Here is a 25,920-nt window from a genome sequence, read left to right as displayed (position 1 = left end):
ACTAATAAAAGTGGGTTTAGCAAAATGTGACCCCTTTAATGTCTTCAGTGTAATTTTTTTATTTCACAAATGCATCTCATGGGCTCTTTGGTGGGCCGGGTTTGGTCCATGGGCCACATCTTGGACACTGCTCTAGATGAATCTGTGTCTCCTCAGCTGTTGAATAGAAGCGACCCCTCTTATCCACCCTCTTATCTCCAACAGGTGGCTGGTCCTTGACCTGTTCACCAGAGAGGTCATCTCTGAGTCCACAGATGGCAACGAGCAGCTGTCTGTCATGAGATACTCCCCAGGTTAGTCCATTGCCAACATCTTATTGTCTAAAAACTCTTGTCAGGATTCTGCTGAAAACCCATCTGACTTTTTAAAATACTTTTGCAAATGAAAAGGAACGAGGGGGGAAACAAGAGACGGGTGGCATTTAGCTTCATTTCGCAAAAATGGATCTGAAGTGAAAGAAATAGTGAAAATGACCTTTAACTGTGAATGGCCTCTTGTGTTTGCAGATGGCAGCTTTTTAGCTGTTGGATCTCATGACAACTTTATCTATATCTACAGTGTGACAGAAAGTGGGCGACGCTACACCCGCTTTGGGAGATGTAACGTGAGTGAGACTGTTTTAATGTTAAATCCATGAGCAGATGTATTCGTAGTGTGTCTGTTAGTGGTTAAATATACATCTTTTGTAATTATTTGTTGCTTAGTTTAGTATCTGAAACGAGATATACAATAAATACACACAGGTTTGTAAATTATAAAGATATACACTCAGGGAAATAATTATTAGACCACCTGGTTTTCTTCAATTTCTTGTTCATTTTAATGTCTGGTACAACTAAAGTTACATTACTTTGGACAAATATAATGATAACAACAAAAATAGTTCATAAGAGTTGAATTTCAGAGCTGATATCTAGCCATCATGCCAAAAACTTAAAGTAAGACCCATATTGTAGAAGAAGAAAGAAATAAACACCTACTGTAAGAAAAAAAACAAATATGTGAACATTGAACGTAGCTGTACCTGCCTCCTGATGCTTTACGCTGTGGTCAGTTTTTATTAATTTATTTTCTACTAGAGTTGTTAATGACACCTCTTCGACTATATTGCATTTACACACACACACGCACACACTGGTTTATTAATGTTTTGGATTATTTGCCACCTTTTTTGACTTAACATCTGATCAAAGAAAACAGATGAAAATAGCCCCTTTGGTCAATATTTCTATTGATTAATTAGTTTAGATGAGTTTAGTTTATTAGTTTATTATGTCGTGGACAATCCCAATTAATTAACTGTGTCAATAATAGTAAAAAAGGCAGCTTTAGCTAACATGGCTAGTATCCTGCTCTAGTCCCCAGCCTGATGACAATAGACACCCTAAACAAACAATATATTACAGCACATTAATTAAAAAGAGAGAGTTAAGTTAGCTAAGAGACAAGATAAATCAATAAAGATAAGAGACAACAGTGAAACGTCAGTACAATCATACAGAGACAGCACATATAATCAAAACATACAAAAGCAGCACATACAGTCGTGGAAAAATTATTAGACCACCCTTGTTTTCTTCAATTTCTTGTTCATTTTAATGCCTGGTACAACTGAAGGTACATTTGTTTGGACAAATATAATGATAACAACAAAAATAGCCCATAAGAGTTTAATTTCAGAGCTGATATCTAGCCATTTTCCATATTTTTTTTGATAATAACCAAAATCACTTAAGTTTTTACATCAATATCTATGGCATTGTACTGACAAAAACAGTGCTTTTAGTCATTCCATGTTTTCTTTTGTGTCTGTTTTAGTCACATGATTCACACAGGAGTTAGTACTTAATTGCATAACCATTGTTTTTGATGACTTTTGATGGTCTAATAGTTTTTTCCGCAACTGTAAATCATCACAGCTCACATAAAATCAGGGGGTCTTAAAAAGTCTTAAAAGTCTTGAATTTACAAATCTGCATTTAATACCTTAAAAAAGTCTTTAAAAGGTATTAAATTTGATATGTTAGGTCTTAAGTTATGTTGCCATAAACTTGTTGGCTGTATTGTGTTTAAGTCTGTCAGGGAAATGTCCAAGCTGCGAATAAAGTAACTTTAGTCGAATCGGTTCCACCTGTTCCAACAATTTATATTGAAATTTGGAACCAATTATCACTAACTTTGCAGCCCGCACTGAGAAATGATTCAGAACAATGGGAGTCATGGCATAAATCAATACATTTTCCTAAATTCTAAGAGCAATGAATTTTTGCCAGTATGGCTGTGAAATAGGCTGTGAAATAGACATTAAATTTTGTTTTAAGCTGCCTTAAAAAGGTCTTAAAAAGTCTGAAATTTTACTTGTAGAAACCTGTAGGAACCCTGTGAAACAGTACAATCCAGTTTATTCAACAGACAAATAAAACACACATTTATACCAGAGCAGGGGTGTCAGCCCATTTCGATTTGATTTGATTTTTGATTTATTTATTTATTTCTAACAATCGAAGAAAAAAAATAAAACAAAACAAAATACAACATTTAAATGGACATAATCTATCTTCAGCACATACAAGTCTGAATATTGCATGATTGAAAAGGAGTAGGAATAAGTATAAACTTCGATAAAATTCAATCTCAAACAGACCAAACCATTAAAATAATAGCATAATAACCTGTAAATAATGACAACTCCAAGTTTTTCTCTGTTTTTGTACAATAAAAAACATTACATTCTGAAAATATTTACGTTGATAAACTTAAATCAATACATTTCCTTAAATTCTTAATGGCTTTTGGTGGTCTAATAATTTTTTCCGCGACTATATGAAAAAGACTGGTTTTAATGATCAGTCTGTCCAAACTGATCTCTATCAGCAGATGTTTTTTATAAACTAACTATTATAATCATACAGTCATTGGTCTCTAAGTCTGATCCTCAGTTTTATAATTATAATCAGGTCCATTTACTTTGAACTGCTCTAGTGGTGGTTATTACACATACTGTATGTTGGTACATTGTTATGTTGCTATACACACATTGTTATGGAAATGCAAATATCTCAGACTGTGAAGTAAAAGTCAAACAACCTTTACAATACGTATTTATGGCCTGATTGTTCAGTTTAGCAGATCCATGGATACATGGTGTTCTCTTTGTTTTTAAATCACTATAAAAGAAGCTTATTACTGTAAAACTATAATATCTCCTCTGACTTTTCACACCATGGAAACATTACTTTACACATCACCGGTGTGTATAAACTTTCTGTACTTTTTTATTAACCCTTTAACCCACAGGTGTCAAGTATGCGGCCCGGGGGCCAAATCCAACCCGCCAAAGGGTCCAGTCCGGCCCTTGGGATGAATTTGTGAAATGCAAAAATTACACAAAAATATTAACAATCATTCTAGTTCAGGTTCCACATTCAGACCAATTCAATCTCAAGCGGGTCACAATAACGTATAAATACTCACATCTCCAAATTTTTCTCTTTGTAAACGTAAATGTTTTCATGTATTTACACTAAAACAAAATATAGTATTGCAAAAATATCTGAATAACCTGAACAAATATGAACAATCTGAAATGTCTTAACAGAACTAAGTACAGTTTTAATAATATTCCACCCATTACTAAATGTTTTGTGTGTTTGTAGATCCACTGTTATCTGTAAGTTATAATGTACATGTGTAAATGATGAACTGAAGCAGAATATTGTTAAAATTACACATTTTTTTCAGTTTGTTCATATTATTCACATTGTTTGAAAGGATAGTTTGTAGATGTAAATGTTTTCATCATGTAATTTTACTTTTTCCACTCTAAAACATAGAGAGAAGTTTGGAGTTGTCATTATTTATGTATTATTATATTATAATTTTACTGGTTCGGCCCATTTCAGATCAAATTTAGCTGAATGTGGCCCCTGAACTAAAATGAGTTTGACACGCCTGCTTTAACCTCTTAGCCTAGAATGGTCCACCTAGACTTTTTTTTTCTTATTTTGACTATAAAAAGGTTAGAAAATATGCTGTGAGTGAGTCCGTTAGCCCATTTTTCTAGAGCACTTTCTTTCCCAGATCTTTCAAAAGCTAGCAATCATTTACAACTTACTGCATGTTATAATACTGCTAAACTGGCTTCTTCTCCAGCTTCTAGTACAGGTGTGAGGGAAATTAACATAATGACCCATTAAAGCCTATAAAGCACAACTTCTCAGGTGTCAGAAACTGTTGGAATTTTTCCAGTTGCACAAACAGTGAAAGAGTTCCAGCCATCCAAACTGCATATGTGCAGGGTGTGTCAGTGATGACACGTCAGGTTTTAAAGAGTTAAGAAATAAATGATGACCAAGTGCAGCAGCACCAACCTTAAACATCTAAAATTAACAATGTAAGTGGACTGATCATTTTAAATTCCTCAGACACTTGTTAATCTTTTAATGTTAACTGCCATAATGTTATGATCAAGGCGTTCAGTGTTTGTTGCACAGCCGTCATTTGCCTCATTAACAGCATGTCCAACATATGCTGTGTTTTCATGTCGGTACGTTTCTCTGTAATATCGTCTAACCTCACACAGACCTCACTTTCCTGTATTTCATCCATTTTGCTTTTTTACATCTTCCCTTCCATCCTGCGTCACCAGAACCACGTGGTTCCAAACATCAGATTCACGTATTTGAAACCTGTATCTGAACCTGAGACACTGTTGGCACTCACAGTCCAGTCTGTAATAGTTTTTAACCCATAAAGACCCACAGCTACTGTTGTGTCAGGTCCCAGATGATTTTTTTCTCTCTATTTAACAGTTCTTAATTGATTTATCACCATGTATTATAATATTATCCTCTGTATTTTACATTGTTCTCTCTAAATTGTGTATTTTCCTATATTTTATGTCCTATATTTTATTTAGATGTTCATGAAAACTCAGAGTAAATTCAAATGCTGTTATATCAAAACAGAGTAAACTGAAGAAAAAGTGACTTTTTTAGTAAAATATACCATTAACTGAACATAAACCCACTGTGTCCATCCACTGTCATTGATCCAACTCCATGAGTTTTACTGGTGAATCAAGGCATATGAAAACAGAAATGCATGCAAAATAGTTAATGTATTTTAAAAGCTTCCTCTAATTTCACACTTTTTCAATGCGGCTCTTGTCTCATTAACCCATAAAGACCCAGTGTTACTTTTGTGGGAGTTCCAAAATATTTTTTTCTTCATATTTAACTTTCTCAAGTGATTTATCACCATTTATTTTAACATTATTTCCTGTATTTTGCATTTTTTCAGTGAAAATCGGGTATTTTCTTGTATTTATTTCTCTTGATTATGTAGATGTTCATTAAAGCTCAGATTAAACTTGAGGGTTATTATGTCAGAAACAGAAAAAATGAAGAAAAAGTGATTTTTCAATAAAATATATCATTAACTGAACATAAACCCAGTGTGTCCATCCACTGTCATTAATCCAACTTCATGGGTTTTACTGGTGAATCACTGTTGTAGAAGATGACAGTGTTTCCACAGTAACTACGGAGCCTCTGAACGTCCAAATGGGTCATATCTGATGACCATGAAAAGATGATAAACTGCATTTTACACCAATTATTTACATGTATTGATAGGATTAGTGGATCAACAGGTATTAAACAGTTTAGATCAGTCGATGGTTTTGGTTGATGATGGATGTTTGGGTGTTTATGGGTTAAAATTACATGGCAGCCAAAAATACAACAGATACAGCCCAAGGCATTCCACAGTGTTGAGGATAGCCTCAGGCAGCCATGATACTCTAAGAATTTTGTTTTTAGCACTGTTAATGTTTCGCTTGTGTAACATAATGATTGCCCTGGTGATGCTGATCCTTGTAACAGTTTTTTAGATAATCCAATGTGGATCAGACATTACTCAGATTCAATTAAGAAATGTTTTAAAAATGCCATATCGTGCATCCCATTTCAATATTTTCTTCTTTCTGTGGAATTTGCATAGAAACTAAAACAACTGCCTCACATGAAACAAGACTCACACAACAGTAGAACTATCATTCTTGTAAAATGGAAACAATTTCAGGTTCAAAATGAGATCGAACGATAAGTTTTACAGGTTTTATATGTTTACAAGTGAAAAGAAGCACAGCAATATAAAAACATAGTAAACCAAATGAAAAAAATCCTTACTACTTGTAGAAATTAATGATGTTTTATTTTAAAAAGCTGACAAATATACTATAATATTCTGTATTTCCATGATCACTTTCTGCTTTTCTGTCCAATCAGGGCCACTCCAGCTTCATAACTCATCTGGATTGGTCCAAAGATGGGAAGTACATCATGTCTAATTCAGGCGACTATGAGATCCTTTACTGTAAGTCAACATGACATTTTCTCTACTGAGATCTGATTTGTGCTCTATGATACTGATGGTGAATTAAGCTGAATGTATTTTGACAGGGGACATCGCAGGAGGATGCAAACTATTGAGGAATCGCTTCGAGAGCAAAGACAGAGAATGGGCTTCATATACCTGCGTCCTGGGCTTCCACGTCATGGGTGAAGTTTGAAGTTTTTTTGTTTTTTTTTAAAGGGACAGTGCATATTAATAAACACAGTGTGGGCCAATATACAGCCAAGGCTAATTTCCATCTTTAATCCCTAACATACACTCACGGAAAAAATTATTAGACCACCCCTTGTTTTCTTCAATTTCTTATTCATTTTAACGCCTGGTACAACTGAAGGTACGTTTGTTTGGATAAATATAATAATAACCACAAAAATAGCTCATAATAGTTTAATTTCAGAGCTGATATCTATCCATTTTCCATGTTTTCTTGATAATAACCAAAATCACTTAAGTTCTTACATCAGTCATTCCATGTTTTCTTTTCTGTCTGTTTTAGTCTTATGATACACAGGAGTTAGTACTTGATTGCATAACCATTGTTTTTGATGACTTTTGATGGTCTAATAATTTTTTCCACGACTGTAAATCATCACAGCTCACATAAAACCAGGGGTCTTAAAAAGTCTTAAAAGTCTTGAATTTACAAATCTGCATTTAATACCTTAAAAAAGTCTTTAAAACAGGGGTGTCAAACTCATTTTAGTTCACGGGCCAGATTCAGCTAAATTTGATCTGCAGTGCGCCGAACCAGTAAAATAATAACATACTAATATATAAATAATGTCAACTCCAAACTTTTCTCTATGTTTTAGAGCGAAAAAAGTTAATTTACATTATGAAAAAGTTTACATCTACAAACTATCCTTTCAAAAGATGTGAATAACATGAACAAACTGAAAAAATAAGTGTAATTTTAACAATATTATGCCTCAGTTTATCATTTACACATGTACATTAGAACTTACAGATCATAGTGGATCTACAAATACACAAAACATTTAATAACAGGCAGAATATTGTTAAAATTGTACTTACTTCTCTTAAGACATTTCAGGTTATTTACATTTTTTGCTAAATTGTACTTTGTTTTAATGTAAATACATGAAAATATTTACATTTACAAAGAGAAACATTTGGAGTTGTCATTATTTATATGTTATTATGATAGTATTTTACTGATCTGACCCACTTGAGATTGAATTGTTTTGAATGTGGAACCTGAACTAAAAGGATTGTTATTATCTTAGTGTAATTTTTGCATTTCACAAATTCATCCCAAGGGCCGGACTGGACCCTTTGGCGGGCCGGATTTGGCCCCTGGGCCGCATGTTTGACACCTGTGCTTTAAAAGGTATTAAATTTGATATTTTAGGTTTTAAGTTATGTTGCCATAAACTTATTGGCTACATTGTGTTTAAATGTGTCTGGGAAATGTCCAAACTGCAAAGAAAATAAATTTATTCTACTCAGTTCCACCCGTTCCAACAATTTATATTGAAATTTGGAACCAATTATCACTAACTTTGCAGCACGCACTGAGAAATGATTCAGAACAATGGGAGTCAAGGCATAAATCAACACATTTCCCTAAATTCTTGGAGTAATGAATTTTTGCCAGTATGGCTATGAAATAGGCATTAAATTTTGTTTTAAGTTGCCTTAAAAAGGTCTTAAAAAGTCTGAAATTTTACTTGTAGAAACCTGTAGGAACTCTGTAAAACAGTCCAATCCAGTTTATTCAACAGACAAATAAAACACACATTTATACCAGAGCAGGGGTGTCAGCCCATTTTGACCTCAAACGGACCAAACCATTAAAATAATAGCATAATAACCTGAAAATAATGACAACTCCAAATTTTTCTCAATAAAAAACATTACATTCTGAAAATATTTACATTGACAAATTATTCTTTCACAAGAAAGATGTGTATAACCAGAAAAGAACTGAAATTTAAGAAAAATCAGTGCAATTTTTTAATATAATGACTCATCTTATCTCATCTTATATATGTGCATTACACACAATGTTACACAAACATTTGGTAACAGGTATAATATTGTTGAAATTTAGAAATTTGGAATTTGGAACTAAAATAAGAATAATTTCTACAATATCATGTGTCAGCTTGTTATTAACACAACTTACAGACCAGATCTACAAATGCACAACACATTTAGTAACAGCCAGAATATTGTTAAATTGCTCTTAATTTTCCGGTTGTTCGGATTTTATTGTTAAAGGGTTATTATGCTATTATTTTACTTGGTCTGAATGTGGCCCCTGAACTAAAACCAGTTCGACACCCTTGACTGTTAATGTTTTCAGTATAATTTTTGCATGTTATACAATCATACCGTTGGCCAGATTGGAACCTTTGGAGGGCTGGTTCTGGCCCACAGACCACATGTTTGACACTTGTGTACCAGAGTATACACACACATACATATATGCACACACAATTACAGAGTGCCAGATGACTTTGTATCAGCTTGTGAAGGCAGGTTTGATCCCTGATTTGGTTACTGTTAAAGGCAGTGTTTTGTAGGTTCAGCTCCATGACATTTGTGTGTTTGTGTTGTTGCAGGTGTGTGGTTGGAGGGCTCAGACGGAACAGACATCAACGCTCTGTGTCGTTCCCACAGCGAGCGGGTGGTGGCCGTGGCCGATGACTTCTGTAAAGTCCACCTGTTCCAGTACCCCTGTCCTAAACTGAAGGTGAGGATCACACACAGCAGTCTGCATCTTTCTGCAGAACATACTGGTCTGGATCTGTATCAGTAGTCGCTTTTCCATTGGACATCTGCGCAAAACTTTACCGATATTTACTAAATGACGAAAAAACAGAAGTGCGTAATGTCGGTTTTTCCATTAAATCACAAATGCGATGATTTGTTTATTTATTATCGCAAGATGACACAAGAAGTCATTCCATAAACATGGTGACGAACGTAAATATTGTGTTGATTTACAGATATATTCATTATTATTATATAATACCCCTCTATCCCTTACTAAATTTAAAAATTATTCAGTTTCCTGGTGTGTCCACACTTCTTCTTCTTTGCTTGTTGTAACGTCCGTCAACATTTTTTTTTTTTTTTATTCATGTGACTCTAGTTGCGGAAAAAGGTTTTTCCATTGCAGATTTGTGTGATATACCAAATGCACTGCGCCCGAAAAACCATCTCTTGCCAGAGCAAAAACTTTTAATCAAAAAACGAGAGTTTTGGTGAAATTGTCGTTTTTCCATTAGGTAGATTTTTATGTGCAAGTCAATGGAAAAGAGACTATTGAGATGAAGAGGAAAAACCTGTTGGATTAACATGTGCAGAGGGTTATATACACACTGGCTACATACATTTCACACAGTTTACTTGAATACATAAGGCCTCTGTAAAGCCACTTAGTCAATATTTCATTTTGATGATGTGAAATTTCACAATAGTCAAAAAAGTTTCAGCTTTGAACTATTAATTGAGAACTAATCTATATTATAAAAGCCAAGTGGCCTCTGGGTGTGTGTGTGTGGGTGTGTCTCGGGATTCACAAGAAATCTGGAAAGAGATGATTGCTGCAGTTTGTCATATTTTTGTATTTTTGGTCAAGGAACAGACTAGCGAAAATGGCAATTTGGTAGGACTAATATTTTTGGAGATATTAGTAATTTTGGAAAACAACAGCCTTACAATCACATTGCTATACCCAGAACACTTTGGCTTGACTGCTGGACAAATGCGGTACAGTACAAATACACAACAGCAGAAAAACTACCACATCTAGAACTTGTGGATCCCCATGGGTCAACGCACTAGTTACCATTTATTTCAATTCATTGTTATAGTGATTTTTTTCCCCAAACGTTTCTCTTTGTTTAAGAGTGGAAAAGTAAAATTACACAATGAAAATATTACATGTTCAAACTATCCTCTCACAATAATACACTGTCGCCCTAAAGGTGGATTAGATATTTTTTACCTCCTCTCATAAAATGATTGTGATAATGTGATTTATTCTTGGTAGATAAAGTGTAACTGGGACTCAGTATGGAATCATTGCACCTGATCAAAGGTGACACTGATAAAATAAATAAGAATAAATACAGGAATGTGGCTGAAAACTGAATTGTTCCGACTTCATGGGCATCAGTATATAAACAGCCTGAAATGTCTTAAGAAATGTATGTGGATTTTTAACAACGTTGGCCTGTTACTGAATGTTTGTGCTTTTGTATATCCACTGTGATCTGTAAATTGAAATGTACATTTGTAAATGATAAGCTGAGATATAATTTTGTTAAAATGGCACTTATTTTTCTTAAGAAAACTCACGTTGTTCATATTTGCTCATTCTTCTAATTTTTTGCAAGGATAGTTTATAAAGGTAATTTTACTTTTTTTAACCCAAACAGAAAAATGACTAGGGTTGACATTATTTACAGGTTATTATGCTGCTATTGTACTGTTCCAACCCGCTGGAGATAGAACCAGGATACATGTGGCCTAGAGTGGTCCAAAAAATTTTTTTTCAGATTCTCTGGATTAGAACCCTGCATTTGGTTCCATGTCTGGCCAAATTACTTTGGTCCAAATTTATGCAAATTAATTAATATTTAGAGGTTGCACAAGACACGTGAAGATTGCTCTATATACTATAACATAACTAGCCAAATGAATAAGGCATATTAGGATAATTTGTAATTTTATTCTCAAAATCAAACTACAACTCGCATAAAAATGTTACTTAGAAAGTCCAGCAACCACTGTTGCTTTATTGAAATTACAAAAAATGTTCCTGTGTTCTTTGACAACTTGGAGCCAGTACTGTTTGTGATCTTCATTTTTTGTTCGACTACAGTTGAAGTCTTGAATAAGCTCCACCCCTCTTTCAGCAACATCACTGACAACTTTTCTGGAATGCACAATTTTAGCAGCCTTCTGGAAGTCTGCATCATCAGCCCAGTCTTCTGGAGGAATTCTGAAGAATGTTTGTGGCAGATCCAGAGTTTCAAAGAAACGCATGGTGCTGGTGGTGACAAAATCACTGATCTGCTTCCCTTCATAATCTGCTGGATTAAGGGCATCACAACGCTTTAGTGGAACCGAAAGAACCTTCATTTTCCATCATGTTGTGAACCATCAGCTGCTTCTGCTCTGGTGTCACACTGGAGTCACAGAATGCCAGGCCAACCAGTTCTTCACTCCAGTACCACAGATGTGGGCGGCCTTACTTCATACATATATTTCTACAGGGTGTCCCATAAGTCTCCATACATAGGAGACATAATACATTCCATACATATATGGTTCTAACATGTATTTCTTTATGTTTCTTCTTTATAGTTCTTCAGCAGTGGAGGACACGCATTGAAATGTGTTCCCGACAAAATGGCAGTCATATAGAGCATATTATATAAATAAAAATGGTTTATGTCAAGAAACGTTTATTATTCCTATGTATGGAGACTTATGGGACACCCTGTAGATGAATCACTCAAACCTTGGTTCTGCTCGTACTGCTGCTTCTCTTACAGGTCAGCTCGGCTATGCTGAAAATGAACAATTAGTCAATTTCCAGGAAACTTCCAGCAACTTGTGCAACCTCTAAAACATCTCCTTTTTCTTCCAATTTTTTTCCTAAATCATCTTTTGAATGCCAAAACCTAATGCAGGGTTCTAATTGAGGTTATCTGAAACTTTATTTTTTTACCAGGATTGTTGGACCACCCTAATGTGGCCCCTGAACTAAAATGAGTTTGACCCACTGATGTATGACACTCAGCCACTCACCTCCGTCTCAGCCTCTTGCTGACTTTGCAGTAACTTTTAGAACTGTGTAGTGGGAGGGGTTAGACTCAAAACTGGGTTGAAGTTCCACTTAAAGTCCTCCTACTTTTTCTCCTCAGGCACCGAGCCACAGATACGAGGGCCACGGCAGCCACGTCACCAACGTCTGCTTCACCCACAGTGACTCTCACCTCCTCTCGATGGGCGGCAAGGACACCTGCATCCTTCAGTGGAAGGTTATGGGAGGAGGAGGAGGAGGAGGAGGAGGGGTGGGCGACAGCAGGGAGCGGCTGGCCTCGGCTTCAGCTTCGGCTTCAGCTTCAGCCTCTTCCACCTCCACCAGCTCTCCAGAACCCGCCACCACATAAGAGCCCAGCGTGTTATTAAGAGTGAACGTTTCCACACAGCTGCTTGAGGCGTGTGAATCGGCGGACGGTGACCCTTAGGCGACGGCTTAGCGTGCCCTTCGCGGTTCCCCTGCGGCGTCAGTTTCACCCAGACCACGCAGAGGAATCCACATTAACATTACACTCATGCACCTGTGTCAGATCTTTGCGAAACCGGACAGTGCGATAAACAGAGTAACGCTGAATTACTTGTTCTGTTGGATGTACGGTTGTGTATATTCTCACATCATGACCTGTGACGAAGAGTTTGGTTTCAGTGAACATTCCTGTTTTATTTTGTTTACCAAAGTGCTCCATTGTGGCGTATGTTTCAATATTATTTTAAGCATTTCCAGTGTTTGACATCTCATCTAATACGGACGCTTGCATTAGACAGACTGTGACAAACTGTTCTGATGAAATAAACTCTCAGCTTTTCTAACTAATTAATTTCTCTAATAACAGATCAGTACACTTGAAAATGATTACTTTTAGTACAGTTTTATATATTTAAGAGAGTATTGGGGTTACTGTGATGTTATATCTGTCAAGCTCCCAATAAATAACTGAAGACTGGAAAGTGTGTTGTGTGTGAAATGTCACTAGTGGGCAGTGCTGCTTCATGAATGGATGTGTTCTGGTCTACTGTTCAAATACATGAAGCTCCATGTCCCAGACCAGCTGCTGGTTCCTCTGACCCCCATACTGTGGTGAAATTACACACACTACACAGTCACATTAAATAAATACCTTAAAACTGCAGACACAGGTGAATTCATTAAAGCCTATTCGGATTTTTTTTCTTGTCTTATCCAATCATCTATAAGTCCCTATATCAATAAATCCATAATATCTTAAAAGTTTATATTGAAAACAAAAAATACATACATAATCAAATGTGCTTCAACACACCAAGTATGCAAGTCCAAAATAATTTAAGTTTTCAGTGTTCTATATATTTACTTATTCATATTTATACGTAACAAGTCAATTTACTTAGCAAAGCATTGGAAAAATGGTCTACAGTTTTTATAGTAGCATTTTTCCAGAAATATAATGTCACAATGTTAATTATTTATCAACATTGTTTACCCTCAAATAGTAAAGTGAGATGTAAATTTTAATGGTTTCATGGTTAATCAAAATTATGTGATATTAAGTCATATTTGTGAGATAATAAATACTTTTTTTAATTTTAAAATGTGACTTTCAGCTCTTTTTACATCATATGTATACACTATTACATTTTAGTTAGTTTTAGAAATTAAAATGTGTGATTGAGGAGGGGTCAAGTGTGTCTTGTAAGAGGGGAGCTGCTGAAAAAGAGTTAATAATCTGGAAAAAAAAAAAAAAAAGCTAAAACTGCTAAATGTAGTGGAATAAATGCACAATACTAATCTGCCTTTGAGATGTAGTGAAGTTACAGAAGAAGCACTGAAGTAAAGTAACAGTGTTGTCAAATTACCATAGAACAATATTATTTATAGCCAAAGTGTTTTTTTTTTTTTTTTTTTTTGGGGGGGGGGGGGTACTCTGGGGATTATGCCTCCTGTATGTACAACTTGACTGCTTGACTCTTCTACCACTCTTTAAACAACTTTTAGGATCCTGAAAAGCACTAAAATACAGTTATAACCTACAGATATTGTCTGTACTTTGTATTATGAAACTGTTTTTAAACATATACTTCTATAAAGACAAATTTAAGGTTCTTGTACTTTACTTGAGATCCCTGTATTATGCAGCTTTATAGATCTATTAACACCACTATATTGAAGAGGAGTTATTGCACTTTTTACTGCACTACACCTTTGATGAATATTTACATATAATATTCCATTCCCCTCTTGTCCAGTGAAAACTAAATATCTCTAAATGTGTTGTTTATAATGTTTATTTAAAAAAAAAAGAAAAAAAGAAAAAAAAAGTGAGGAATAAAATGTCCCTATGTGACCTCAGAATTGTATCATTTCTCTTAAATAAAATAAATCCCTGTTGGATTATCTGAGATAGGCATGGTCAAAAAAATGCAAACACGTCAAATCATTAACCCTTTCATGCATGAATTATGAGAACCTTAATCAAGATTTTTTTCCCTAGTGATTTTTATTCTTCTTTGGGTATGAAAAAAAAAAAAAAAAAATACAATTGAATTTTTTTTATTAACCTATTTTTCATGGAGTTCCAAAAATGTCCACTCACCTGGACACCATGCGTTTAATTTTAGAAGCAAAAAAAAAAGTATTTACTGACATACTGTGTGAAAACTATAAAATTAAAACATGTTAAATGCTACTGATCTGATGTTTTCTCACATTTTAACACACTCTAGTATGAGCTATTACTCACTTCATGGAGTTAATATGCAAAAAACCCCAACTTTTTGTTTAAAAAAGATACAAAAAATAACCCCTGTTAATTACAGTCTAATAACAATTAGCAGGGTTGTTTTTTTTTTTTGTTTTTTTTTACACTTAAACATATTACTGCTGATCAGGTTTATCTAGAACAAAAATACAGAAATAAAAATATCTTTAATGCTGCTAATCTGATGTTTTCTCACATTTTAACACACTCTAATACTAGTTATTACTCACTTCATGGAGTTAATATGCAAAAAAACTTAACTTTTTGTTTAAAAAAGCAACAAAAAATAACCCATATTAATTACAGTCTAATAACAATTAGCAGGTTTTTTTTGTTTTTTTGTTTTTTGTACCCATAAACATGTTACTGCAGATCAGGTTTATCTAGAACAAAAATACAGAAATAAAAATATCTTTAATGCTGCTAATCTGATGTTTTCTCACATTTTAACACACTCTAGTATGAGTTATTACTCACTTCATGGAGTTAGTATGCAAAAAAAAAAAAAAAAACACCAACTTTTTGTTTAAAAAAGCAACAAAAAATAACCCCTGTTAATTACAGTCTAATAACAATTAGCAGGGTTTTTTTTTTTTTTTACACTTAAACATGTTACTGTAGATCAGGTTTATCTAGAACAACAATACAGAAATAAAAATAGCTTTAATGCTGCTAATTTGATGTTTTCTCACATTTCAGCATACTCTAATACTAGTTATTACTCACTTCATGGAGATAATGTGCAAAAAGAAAAAAAAAAAAGTAAAAAAAAAAAAAAAAAAAAAAAAAAAAAGTAAATCACAGTCTAATAACAATTAGTAATTGAGTTACACTTAAACATGTTAGTGCAGATCAGGTTTATCTAGAACAGCAAAGTTCCAGTAATGGTATGAATGTCAGTGTATGGGATAGTGCATAAGTGTCCACTGTGTTGGCTGATATGGAACTAAAATAACAAAATCCATGAATATACAAGAAAACAGCTTTGAACAACTGTCCACTGTAGTGACCACTATGCATGAAAGCGTTAAAAGTTTTATTTTTAGACTTAAATGTTTTACACATATGTGATCTTATAGAATATGATGCATTCAATGACATTAAATGAAACTACTTCATAATATGTAAAACTCATATACTTCGGTGCAGCATTAAAAATGAAACTAAAAACAATACAAATGGAGCTTTTAACGTTAGTTTTTTTTGTACATTTTGTTGATATATCTTTATATTAATAGTATAAATAATTTTGCTCAAATGCATAAGTTTTCTCCAGTGTATTTCATAGTTTTGTGGTACTGCTTAAACAGTCGGAATACTTCTGCCGCTACTGGAAAAGTTAATTGTGAGATACCGGTGATTGTCGACAATCTCCGAAGATGACGATTTGCACACGAACGAAGGGGGCCAGTGAGTGTGTAGTTTGTGTGTATGTGTGTGTGTGTGTGTGTGTGTGTTGAACTGAGCGGAGGTGAAGAAGAGGAGGATGAAGCTGGGAGCGGAGGATGGGAGGAAGAGTGGAATAAGAGACAGGCTAGCTGTGTGTAAATGAGTGAGTGAGTGAGGAAGAGGAGAGGAAGGTCGTCTGAGGGACCGAAAACAAAGACTTCAATTTTTGGGGATAACCTCCGGAGCATTACAAACGGAAACTTTCAACTTTTTACCCGCCACAGCTCGGCTTGTTGTGCCCGGAGCCGGCTTTGTTTCACGGCGGGGGTGTCTGCGATAAATGAAGGAATAAAATAGACCCAGATCGACCTTTTTCTAACCAAGCGGGCAAAAACCCTGGGACTGTTTTTGCTAAAGGTTACGAGAGAATGACGGCCAACATGTACCGAGTGGGAGGTAAGGAATGTTTTACATTTTTAAGACACCCCCCACAACGTGATTGTTCGATTCGGAAGCAAGGTGCTAAGCTAGCCGCTAGCTGTCTGTTCGGTTAGCCGCTAACTCCAGCTAGCTCTTTCCTAGCATCAGTACGTGCCGTCCACTCTTACATAGAAGAACGTCAAATCTATTAAAACATCCAACAATATAATGAGGCTTAGCCCGGGAGCAATTATACATAACTCATTAATTATTACTTAGTTTGCACTTTGTTTAAATCACTATGAAGCACTCCACAGATTCGACACGATTTAAATGGAAGAAGCCGGGTTTATTTATAGAAAACATCAACTTTTAAAACAGATTGGTAATAACGTTATCCCCACTAGTTTCCTCCACCAAATCCCCCACGGCGGGCGGCTGTCGTGCACTGTCAACTGGTCCGGAAAGTTGGCTTTTTAACTGACACTAAATCAAATCTAGTGGTTTATAAGCGTGTGTAGTGTTTTATATGCAACTGCTAGCACGCAAAGCAAGCGTAAATTGTGACATTTTAGCAGACTCTGACGTGGAGTCTGTGCATTTGGTAGCGTCCTGGAAGTGAACAGTATGCTAGTTAGCGTTAGCCGCTAGCTGTTGTGAAGTCAGCAATCAACCAATTCTGGCGACGACTGTAGTAGCGAGCCAAAACTGGACGGCTAGCTTTGTGAGCGGGGTGGGTTAATTTCACTATCGCCTCCGCCATATCATTTTATATGCAATGGCTGGCGCTAGCCGTGCTAGCTAACTTGCCTGCTAAGTTTTGTTAGCCCAACATTATGCTTGTTGGTATGTATTAGCTGGTCCGTCGCTAAAACTAAGTGTATAAGGTTAGTTCTTTGTGAGTTCATACTTTTTATTTTGTTGCAATTATAGACGTCCACTAAGATAAATGTATTTGGAAAAGTTAAACTTATTTAGCTTAACTTGCTACTGGTATAACAATGTAAATAGAGTGTGACTTTTTAGTTTAAAATGTACTCATGTTTGGATAATATCTCACCAAATGCAATAATTTAACTAATAATAGCCAAATGCTGTTGTACTAGCTGGCTGCAGTAACAGCATCCCGACCTTTATTCGACGTGTAAATGTTGCTGGTTGCATTGATTCCGGTTATCAGTCCACTCATTCGCTAACTTCGGGTTTCAGAAGCCGGTAGAGACTGCCGGCTCGCTGCTGGCTCGGTTCATGGATGCATCTTGTCTGGGTCTTGTCTGGTGTCCATGGAGATGTCTGTGTGGACACAGACACAGTGAGACAGTCTTATCCCTATCTAAGATCACATAAGAGTCTCTGGGCTATTTAGGTCATGATGATTAAGTACCTTTCGGTTAAATATGCTGCATTTATTCTGTGATATATTCATCAGCAGTGTTGGAGGATGCAGGAAGATGCTTCACTTGCGTTAAAGTAGCAGTGCCACAGTGATATTAACACTCCTGCAATCAAAATCTTTAAATTGTACTTTAACACAGTAGTATTAACATCAAAATGTACTAGAAGTACTAATGGCTGAAGCACAGAAAGGCTCAATTCAGACTATCAACTGAATTATAATTAATGTTTTAAGGTTAACTGTAATATATGGAGCTCAAGTTAATTGGATTTAGACCTACGTTTGTTAGTCATTTTATGGCACTGTGTTATTTTGCACACTTACTGCATTTATATATCATTTTACCCTCATGTTCATATTTTGCACTTGGCATGTCTCGTCACTTTTTGTGTATCATGTTTGCTGTGGGGCCAGTCCTCATGCTGTGCACTGTCTTTGTAGTGTTTTTTATGCTTTGTGAGACTAACTCAAGCATAAGGGTTTTCATTGTATTTCCCAAACGCACGTGAGAATAATTGAAACTATTTTGTATTAATCAATTGAACCTGCAAAGCAATAACTGAACTCAGTGTCTAATAATGAATATAGTAAAAATGACAATATTTGCCCATGATCTACTAGAATAGATGCATAAAGTGGCAAAACATGGAATGTGTGGATGTTGAGGTTTCTCAAATTGGTCCTTTGCTGGAGCACATGCACTTGGGTACTTCTTTACAGACAGCAGAAATGTACATTGTGTGCTCTTCTGTGTTTTTTAGTTACGTCATGTGTGTGCATTTGACATCATGTGAGGTGATGAGTCTGTGTATCTCAGATCCTCTGCAGCTTTTTATGTTTTTTTTTTTTTTTTTGTGTATGTGCCTTATCAGAAAAAAATATTTCAGTTTGTATGGTGCATGGGTGAATCATTTTCTGCTGCTATTTAGAACCCATTTCTGAATTTTCATACCTAAATACATCAAATCTCCTCATTTTGTCTTGGCTCATCCTAGTTCTTCTGCTGTTCAGAATCATCCTTCTTTACTTTCCTCCATATTTGTTTGTGTTCCCATCATGCAAATTTCCTGCCTGCATCTGTATTTTGTGGAAGAATACAAACTGTTCCTAAAGGATGAGAAATAATGTGGTAAAGCATGATGAATTGAAACAATAGAGTGTCATTTGAAACAATTTCTCTTTGTCAGTTGACATGTGATATTTATAGCTGTATCGCGTAGCTTAAGTAAATAATGGGCTTGCCTGTTCGTTCTTATTATTCTGAAATTTTTGGGCTGCCCACTGGTGTCTCGTTCCATATTTGACTCGTTTTCTGCCATCTGGTGTTTTTCGCTTTGCTTTTTTGCTGTAAAGCAACTAGATAATCCATCAGCAGACTTCCTCTCATTGACCAGTGTTTGTGCCGCTGCCACATTAGAAAAAGTGCTTCAGTCGGGCCCTCTGGCCCTTCAAGTTGCAGCTATTTTTTTTCTGTGAAAATGCATGAAGTGATATTTGTGTTGGGATGCAATGAAGTGGTTTCCAAGTGGCTGCACCTGGCAGAGGCATACATAGTTTTATATTTTACAATGATAGAAAAGGGTAAAAGCAGCTATGTATACAGAAATCAACATCTGAATATAAAGTTACCTTTTTTCTGTCTTCTTTACAGTTTGCAGTAAAGTATGCAGTTATTGGTTGGAGAAGTATCAGGAAATAACCGGCCCTAAAATAAGTAGTTTTCTCATTTTAATCATTTAAGTTGGCTATTGATGGGGCTCTAGTTCTAAGTTTGTGGTTTCTATTTTGGTTTGTCAAATGTAATCTCACTTTCAGGTCCACACACTCATGTATGTGTTATAGAAAACGTAAGGATAGATCGAATATCCAAGTCAGCATTCACATTTTTTGTGATAATCGATATGGTTATGTGAGGAATTGATACATATGTTACATGTAAAGACTAATGCCCAATAACACTGAAATGTGAACAAGCTATTAACTAGTAATGAGTTGTAATATCTTCATTTTATTTGACAGTCAACGTAAGGTGTTTCGACTAAGTTTTGTGTTGGGGTTTTTTGAAAATGTGATACAGACTTATACTGCAAACCTACATCTGTTCCAAATATTGATCATTGGCCTCCTTGATTCCTCATCTTCAGTGTGGGCAATGAAGAAACCATATTGGTTGATCCCTAGTGTAACATGGCTATGTTGGCAGGTGTCTAGGATGTTATTGGTGTATAACACTTGTGGAGTGATCTGTTGCCCTCTGAGCTCCAGGAGAAACTTGTGACATGCCCTTTGAGTCACTGGGCATCCTGCTGTTTTTTTCCCTTCCGGAATCACTAATTTTCCCCCCGTAAACGTGCACCACTACAATAAAAATAATATGTTTACAGGAAACGGCTGTGTCTAGCCCATGCAATATTGCAGTGTTGGCAACAAGCATGTGATTATGTAATAAGTTACAAATTGATTTTGAAGTACCCCACACAGAAACAAGGTTAAGTTGTTTGGTTGTATAATGCAGAAGCCGTAGTGAAACAAATGTATTTGCTAGTATAGAGTAGCTGTGCCTGTGGTGTTTTTGGGCATGAATCTATCAGAATGAGTTCATGTTTATTGATTTTTGTGTTGAATAAGGTTTTCCTTTGTTGCAGCAGGCTAGTGCAGGCAATTCTGTACGAGTGAGCGCCTATATTACCAGTCCTCCAGTAGAACACGGTGTTCAGCTCGTATGTAAGATCATTATCTTCCCCAGAGATTAGTCAAAGGGCTTCCTCCTCTTCATTCACCCTCAAGCACCCGACACACTGCGCCACTCGAGCAGCATACGTCCACAACAAACACTCAGCAGATGGGATTTCTTTTTAGATCTTTGTCTCTGTCCTTTAAAGTGGAGGTGATTATGCTGAGCATAAGAGGCAGGTCAAATGGAGCTGTGATTTTGTTTTTTTTTTCTCAGTGTGTTGTGATGAGTCTCAAGTCCAATGTACCTCTCCTGGTTCACTGATCGATTGGGCTCATCTGAAGCCCCCCTGTCTCATTGATACACTCAGCTGGTGGAGCAGAATCACTATTTAATTTGTCCCACTCTGATGCTGAAGAAATTCCTCCCTCTCTCTGTCTCTGTCCCTCCCTCCCTCTCTCTCTCCCTCCCTCCCTCCCATCTCTCTACAGCTACAATCAGTCATGTCAAGCACATGAGAGTGCAGATCCCCTTTTGGTGGTTCAGCCACTGTTATGTAATGTGGTGATGTTGTGAACGAGGAGGTGATGCTTCTCTGGTCGGGCCCTCCATCAGTGTGCTAAGTAGAGCAAAAAATCCCGTCCCTGTCGGAATTCTTCTTCTCCGTCTCTACTTGTGCTGATGCATCTGAAGCCCACTGATATCCTCCCGAGGCTCCATGTCCCTGCTAGTGGGAGGACCAGATGGAGCTTGACGTGAAGCCACAGTCCTGTGCAGAACCGCATCAAACACGACAACAGAGCACAGCGACGCAGTCGTAGTGTGATGAATGATAAATGACATGGGGGTTTGATCAATATGGGCTGTAAAAGGCTAGTGTCTCTCTGTTGAATCTAACATCTGCCATTGTCGGCCCATTTTTAACACTTTGAGTTTTGAACATATTTACAAATCAGAATGGAAAATCAACAATTGCATACAATTTATCAAGTACACTCACCCTAAATTAATGTGATAATTGTTAAACAGCTGTAAAACTGTTTATATAAGTCACCAATCAATAGAAGTGTGAATTTTCTTGCCTAAAAATGTGATTCACCCATCAACCATTTAATTGCACAGCTGTTCCTGACATATGTGTCCCCACAGTTTTTTATATTACTGCACAATGCAACTTTTTATCTGACAGATGAACCTCAGCCTTCTTTTATCTATGAAGTGCTTTCAGAAATCAGATTCCAGCATTTTACAATAAAACAGCAACATTGTTTCAATACCCATATCTGTGACCCCCTTCAGTGAGTAGCTCACTGTATTCTCCATGGTTGCAAACCATATTTTCCAACATATAGAACAATATTAAGATGCTATTCAATGTAAGATGTTTATAGTATTCATTTGCAGTATTTTTTTTTTTTTTTATTTACAGTCAGCATTGGTAAGCTCCACACTGCTCATCTTATTCTGTTATTGCATTGATGCAAAAGTCTGCATCATAGTGCATCTTTGAAGCAAGAAAATTCTACACTTGTACAAAGTTAATGGTGTCAGTTGAGATTAAAATTACAAATATTACTCAGCCTCGCTGTGGTGTCACATCAGATGTTTAATGTGAGGCTCTAGGTGCTGTAGTTGTCATTATTACCTAACTGTAATATCATGTGAGAGCACAAAGAAATGTGATGGATGTAATGGCAAAAGAAAGTCAGGATATTGCTGGCATTACAGGAAGGACGTAGAGGAGTTGTTAAGGAGCACTATTTTTCCATGCTCTTTGAGTGGTTTACTCCATGTATGAAACCACATTCACCTGGGGAACAAAACTCATCGGTTTAGCCTCTAGTCTGACCAGCTGTTGTTTTGTGTTAGGTCGGTGTGGTGGATTGCCCCATACACATTACCCACAGGCCTTAGCTGTTGTTTCTGTAGAGAAGGAGCCAGTCACTTAAAGAAACAGTGCTATTTGAAAATGTTTGACAGCAGAGTCTGTTTTGGATGTCTGTTCGAGTCGTAACCCTTACCCATATCTGAAGTTGATCTTTTAGGAGTTAGCTTGCAGTGTTTTTAACAACTTGCCACATAACTGTATAAGCAGGTGAACTGACAGTATCTACTGTAACACCACCCAGAAAAGGACAATGGCATTTGATCATCTACTTTCAAAAGCAAATGCAAGTATAAAATAAATGATGATACTCTTAACAAGACCCTGAACTACAGATCTGTGTTTGTAGATGCTCGACCAGTTGATCTTGTGTGTGGGTAGTTTATGTACCTGTGTGCTAGGGCTGCACAATTTTGGGCAAAAATACAATCCCAAATTTTTTTTTTTCCTCTAAAAACTCAATTGTTGATTTTGGGTAAAAGACAACAGAATTTGGCATGTTGTTTTTGTGAGCAACCTGCAATGTAAGGCACTGCTCCCTACCAGAAGAGATGCCAATGTAAGTCAGTGACGGGCATCAGTCACGTATGCGTGCATGCGTGGACCACGTAATATGAGTGATCCCCATGCAGTTATATTTAAAGTGGGGGAGCCATGTGTGGAAGAGACTGACCCAGGACACGCTGGAGGGATTATATCTCTGGGCTGGCCTGGGAACGCCATGGGATTCCCCCGGAGCTGGTGGATGTGGCTGGGGAGAGGGCTGTCTGGGCTACTCTGCTGAGGCTGCTGAGACCTGGACCCAGATTGGAAGAAGACTGTACAGTAGGGCTGCACGATTCTGGCAAAAAAAAAAAAAAAATCCCGATTTTTAAAAAAATTTTATTTATTTATTTATTTTTTTTCCCCCTCTCTCTCTAAAAACTCGATTTTTGATTTTTGGGTAAAACTACAAAAGACAACAGAAGTCAGCATGTCGTTTTCATGAGCAGCCCACAATGCAAGGCACTGCTCTGACCTAAAATCTGTGATGGTATCACGTGATGAACCCACAGAAGTTTATTTTTTCCTAATTAAATCTTTATTGAATGAAGTAGAGTATACAAACAATGTATACAAGAAAATAACATAAGTTTGCCAGGGGGAATACACTACAATACAATGTCCAAATCAGAGCAAATACTTATGTTTTTTATAGCTTTTTTGTTTCCAGATTTATCTAACAGCTTTAAATAAAGTTCAACATCTTTCAAAAAATAAATCATATTTGGTTTTGTGTTACAGAACTTACATTTGTGAATGAAAAATTTAGCAAGTAAGAGGACTAAATTAATTATTTAAAAAAAAAATGTTTTTTTTTTCCTTTTTGGGGTATCTGGCCCGCAGAAGTGATACCAATGTAAGTCAGTGACAGGCATCTGTCATGCGTGCGTGGACCACACAATATGAGTGATCCCCATGTGGTTCTATTTAAACTGGGGGATCTGTGCGTGGAACAGACCGACCCAGGACACACTGGAGGGATTCTATCTCTGGAGCTGTTGGATGTGTGTGTGCAGAGGGCTGTCTGGGCTTCTCTGCTGAGGCTGATGACCCCGAGACCCGGACCCGGTTCGGAAGAAGACAGTACGGTACGGATCCGGGACAACGTAAGATGAGTGATCCGCATGCAGTTATATTTCAGTTGTGGGATCCGTGCGTGAAGCCCCGGCTTACATTGCTATAAGTACTGCGGGCTCATTAACATGTTTAAAGTCCGTGGTCATTACACGGACTTCTGTGACAGACCGCTGTCACTGATAGGAGGAAAAGCCTATAGTAGCCCCTAAGCACGTGGTCCAGAGGCACGAGACAGATGAAATCGATTTTACGATTTCCCTTTTTTAAAAATCGTCCTAATTAAAAAATCCAATTTCGATTTAAAATCGATTAATCGTGCAGCCTTACTGTACAGTATGGATCTGTGTTGGACGATGTAAGATGAGTGATTCCCATGCAGTTATATTTGAGTTGGGGGGTCTGTGCATGAAACCACAGCTTACATTGGTATCACTACTGCGGGCCCATCACAGATTTAAGGTCCATGGTCATTACATGGACTTCTGTGAAAGACCGCTCTCACAGTTAGGAGGGAACTACAGTAGCCTGGAGGTGTGCGGCTCGGAGGCACAAGAGAGATGAAATCGATTTGATGATTTCCCTTTTTTAAAAATTGTCTTAATTAAAAAAATCCTATTTTGATTTAAAATTGATTAATCGCGCAGCCCTACTGTGTGCCTTAATAAATAAAATGGTTAAAATCAGCCTTTTCTCCTCATCAGCTGTACCTCCTAGACCTATTACATATAACCTGGCTTAGATCATTTGCGCATACATTTATACTAAATTAACAGTGTAAATGTATATATTGGTCATCAGTACAGATGTAGTCTTGGACAAAAAGACACTGACTTGTTAATTTTGTTGTTTCCTTCAGTGAGTGTTTGTGAGTTTACAAACTCTGCTGACTTAAAGTGGTGCAGGAGTCGCTTCATATTATTTCTGCAACACAGCAACTTGACTTCCCCAGTGTCATTGGTGTTTGTGGTATACTGATGGAATCGATATCTACTGCATTTCTCAGCACCAGAATTGCCTTGTCCATCTTATTTCAGCCCATTTTTCCCAGTACATGTGCACCTATATGTGTCCTGTGCAGGATTAGAGGTGACCTGTTTTTCACGGAGTATCAGTGTGTCTTTACGACTGAACTGAGGCCAGTGTGTGTGTGTGGCACTGGTTGTTGACTTAACTGCATGCTGCTTGCTCATCTGACCATCACAGTGCTTTCAGCTAGCCTGCTAGCCTCTTGACCTTTTTATTGTGACCTGTTTGTGTGTGTCCTAAACACATACAGGAACTCACGTGCAGTATTCACAACAGAGCCACAACCAAACCATTATTACAAAATACTTTAGTGGGTATAGTTAGAGACATTTGTGTCTACATGACATTCTAACCATATTGTAATTGATCTGTTTCCCTTCCTGCCACATTCATTTCAGAGCTAACAAGAGCCCAGCTGAAGTGTAGGGCGGCCTGGCAGTGTGTTGGGGGAGGATTACTTGTGGTTAGCAGGCCTGTTCACACATTAGCAGCACACGCATACACAATGCTGGTGAATGGACAGAACATGGTATAATCTTAACAAAGACTGATT

At 36.7% G+C, this 25,920-nt stretch overlaps 2 protein-coding genes across 4 annotated transcripts in view; both read left to right on the top strand.

The window, feature by feature from the left end:
- eml3 (EMAP like 3) overlaps positions 1-13,173 on the top strand; it is a 132,443-nt gene extending 119,270 nt beyond the window's left edge. For all 3 annotated transcript variants that reach the window (XM_030161680.1, XM_030161682.1, XM_030161681.1), the window contains 6 exons: positions 205-293; positions 507-604; positions 6,291-6,378; positions 6,465-6,563; positions 9,006-9,136; positions 12,324-13,173. In XM_030161680.1, the coding sequence (XP_030017540.1) occupies positions 205-293; positions 507-604; positions 6,291-6,378; positions 6,465-6,563; positions 9,006-9,136; positions 12,324-12,572 (754 nt within the window). In that variant the 3' untranslated portion in view covers positions 12,573-13,173. The remainder of the gene's footprint in view (positions 1-204; positions 294-506; positions 605-6,290; positions 6,379-6,464; positions 6,564-9,005; positions 9,137-12,323) is intronic.
- A 3,239-nt stretch (positions 13,174-16,412) lies between these two features.
- mta2 (metastasis associated 1 family, member 2) overlaps positions 16,413-25,920 on the top strand; it is a 44,239-nt gene continuing 34,731 nt past the window's right edge. Inside the window, exon 1 of the mRNA XM_030161684.1 lies at positions 16,413-16,802. Coding sequence (XP_030017544.1) covers positions 16,775-16,802 — 28 coding nt within the window. The 5' untranslated portion in view covers positions 16,413-16,774. The remainder of the gene's footprint in view (positions 16,803-25,920) is intronic.

This window comes from Sphaeramia orbicularis, chromosome 18, assembly GCF_902148855.1.
Source record: "Sphaeramia orbicularis chromosome 18, fSphaOr1.1, whole genome shotgun sequence".
Taxonomy (NCBI): domain Eukaryota; kingdom Metazoa; phylum Chordata; class Actinopteri; order Kurtiformes; family Apogonidae; genus Sphaeramia; species Sphaeramia orbicularis.
The sequence above is the reverse complement of the archived record's forward strand: the minus strand, read 5'-3'. Positions and strand labels throughout refer to the sequence as shown.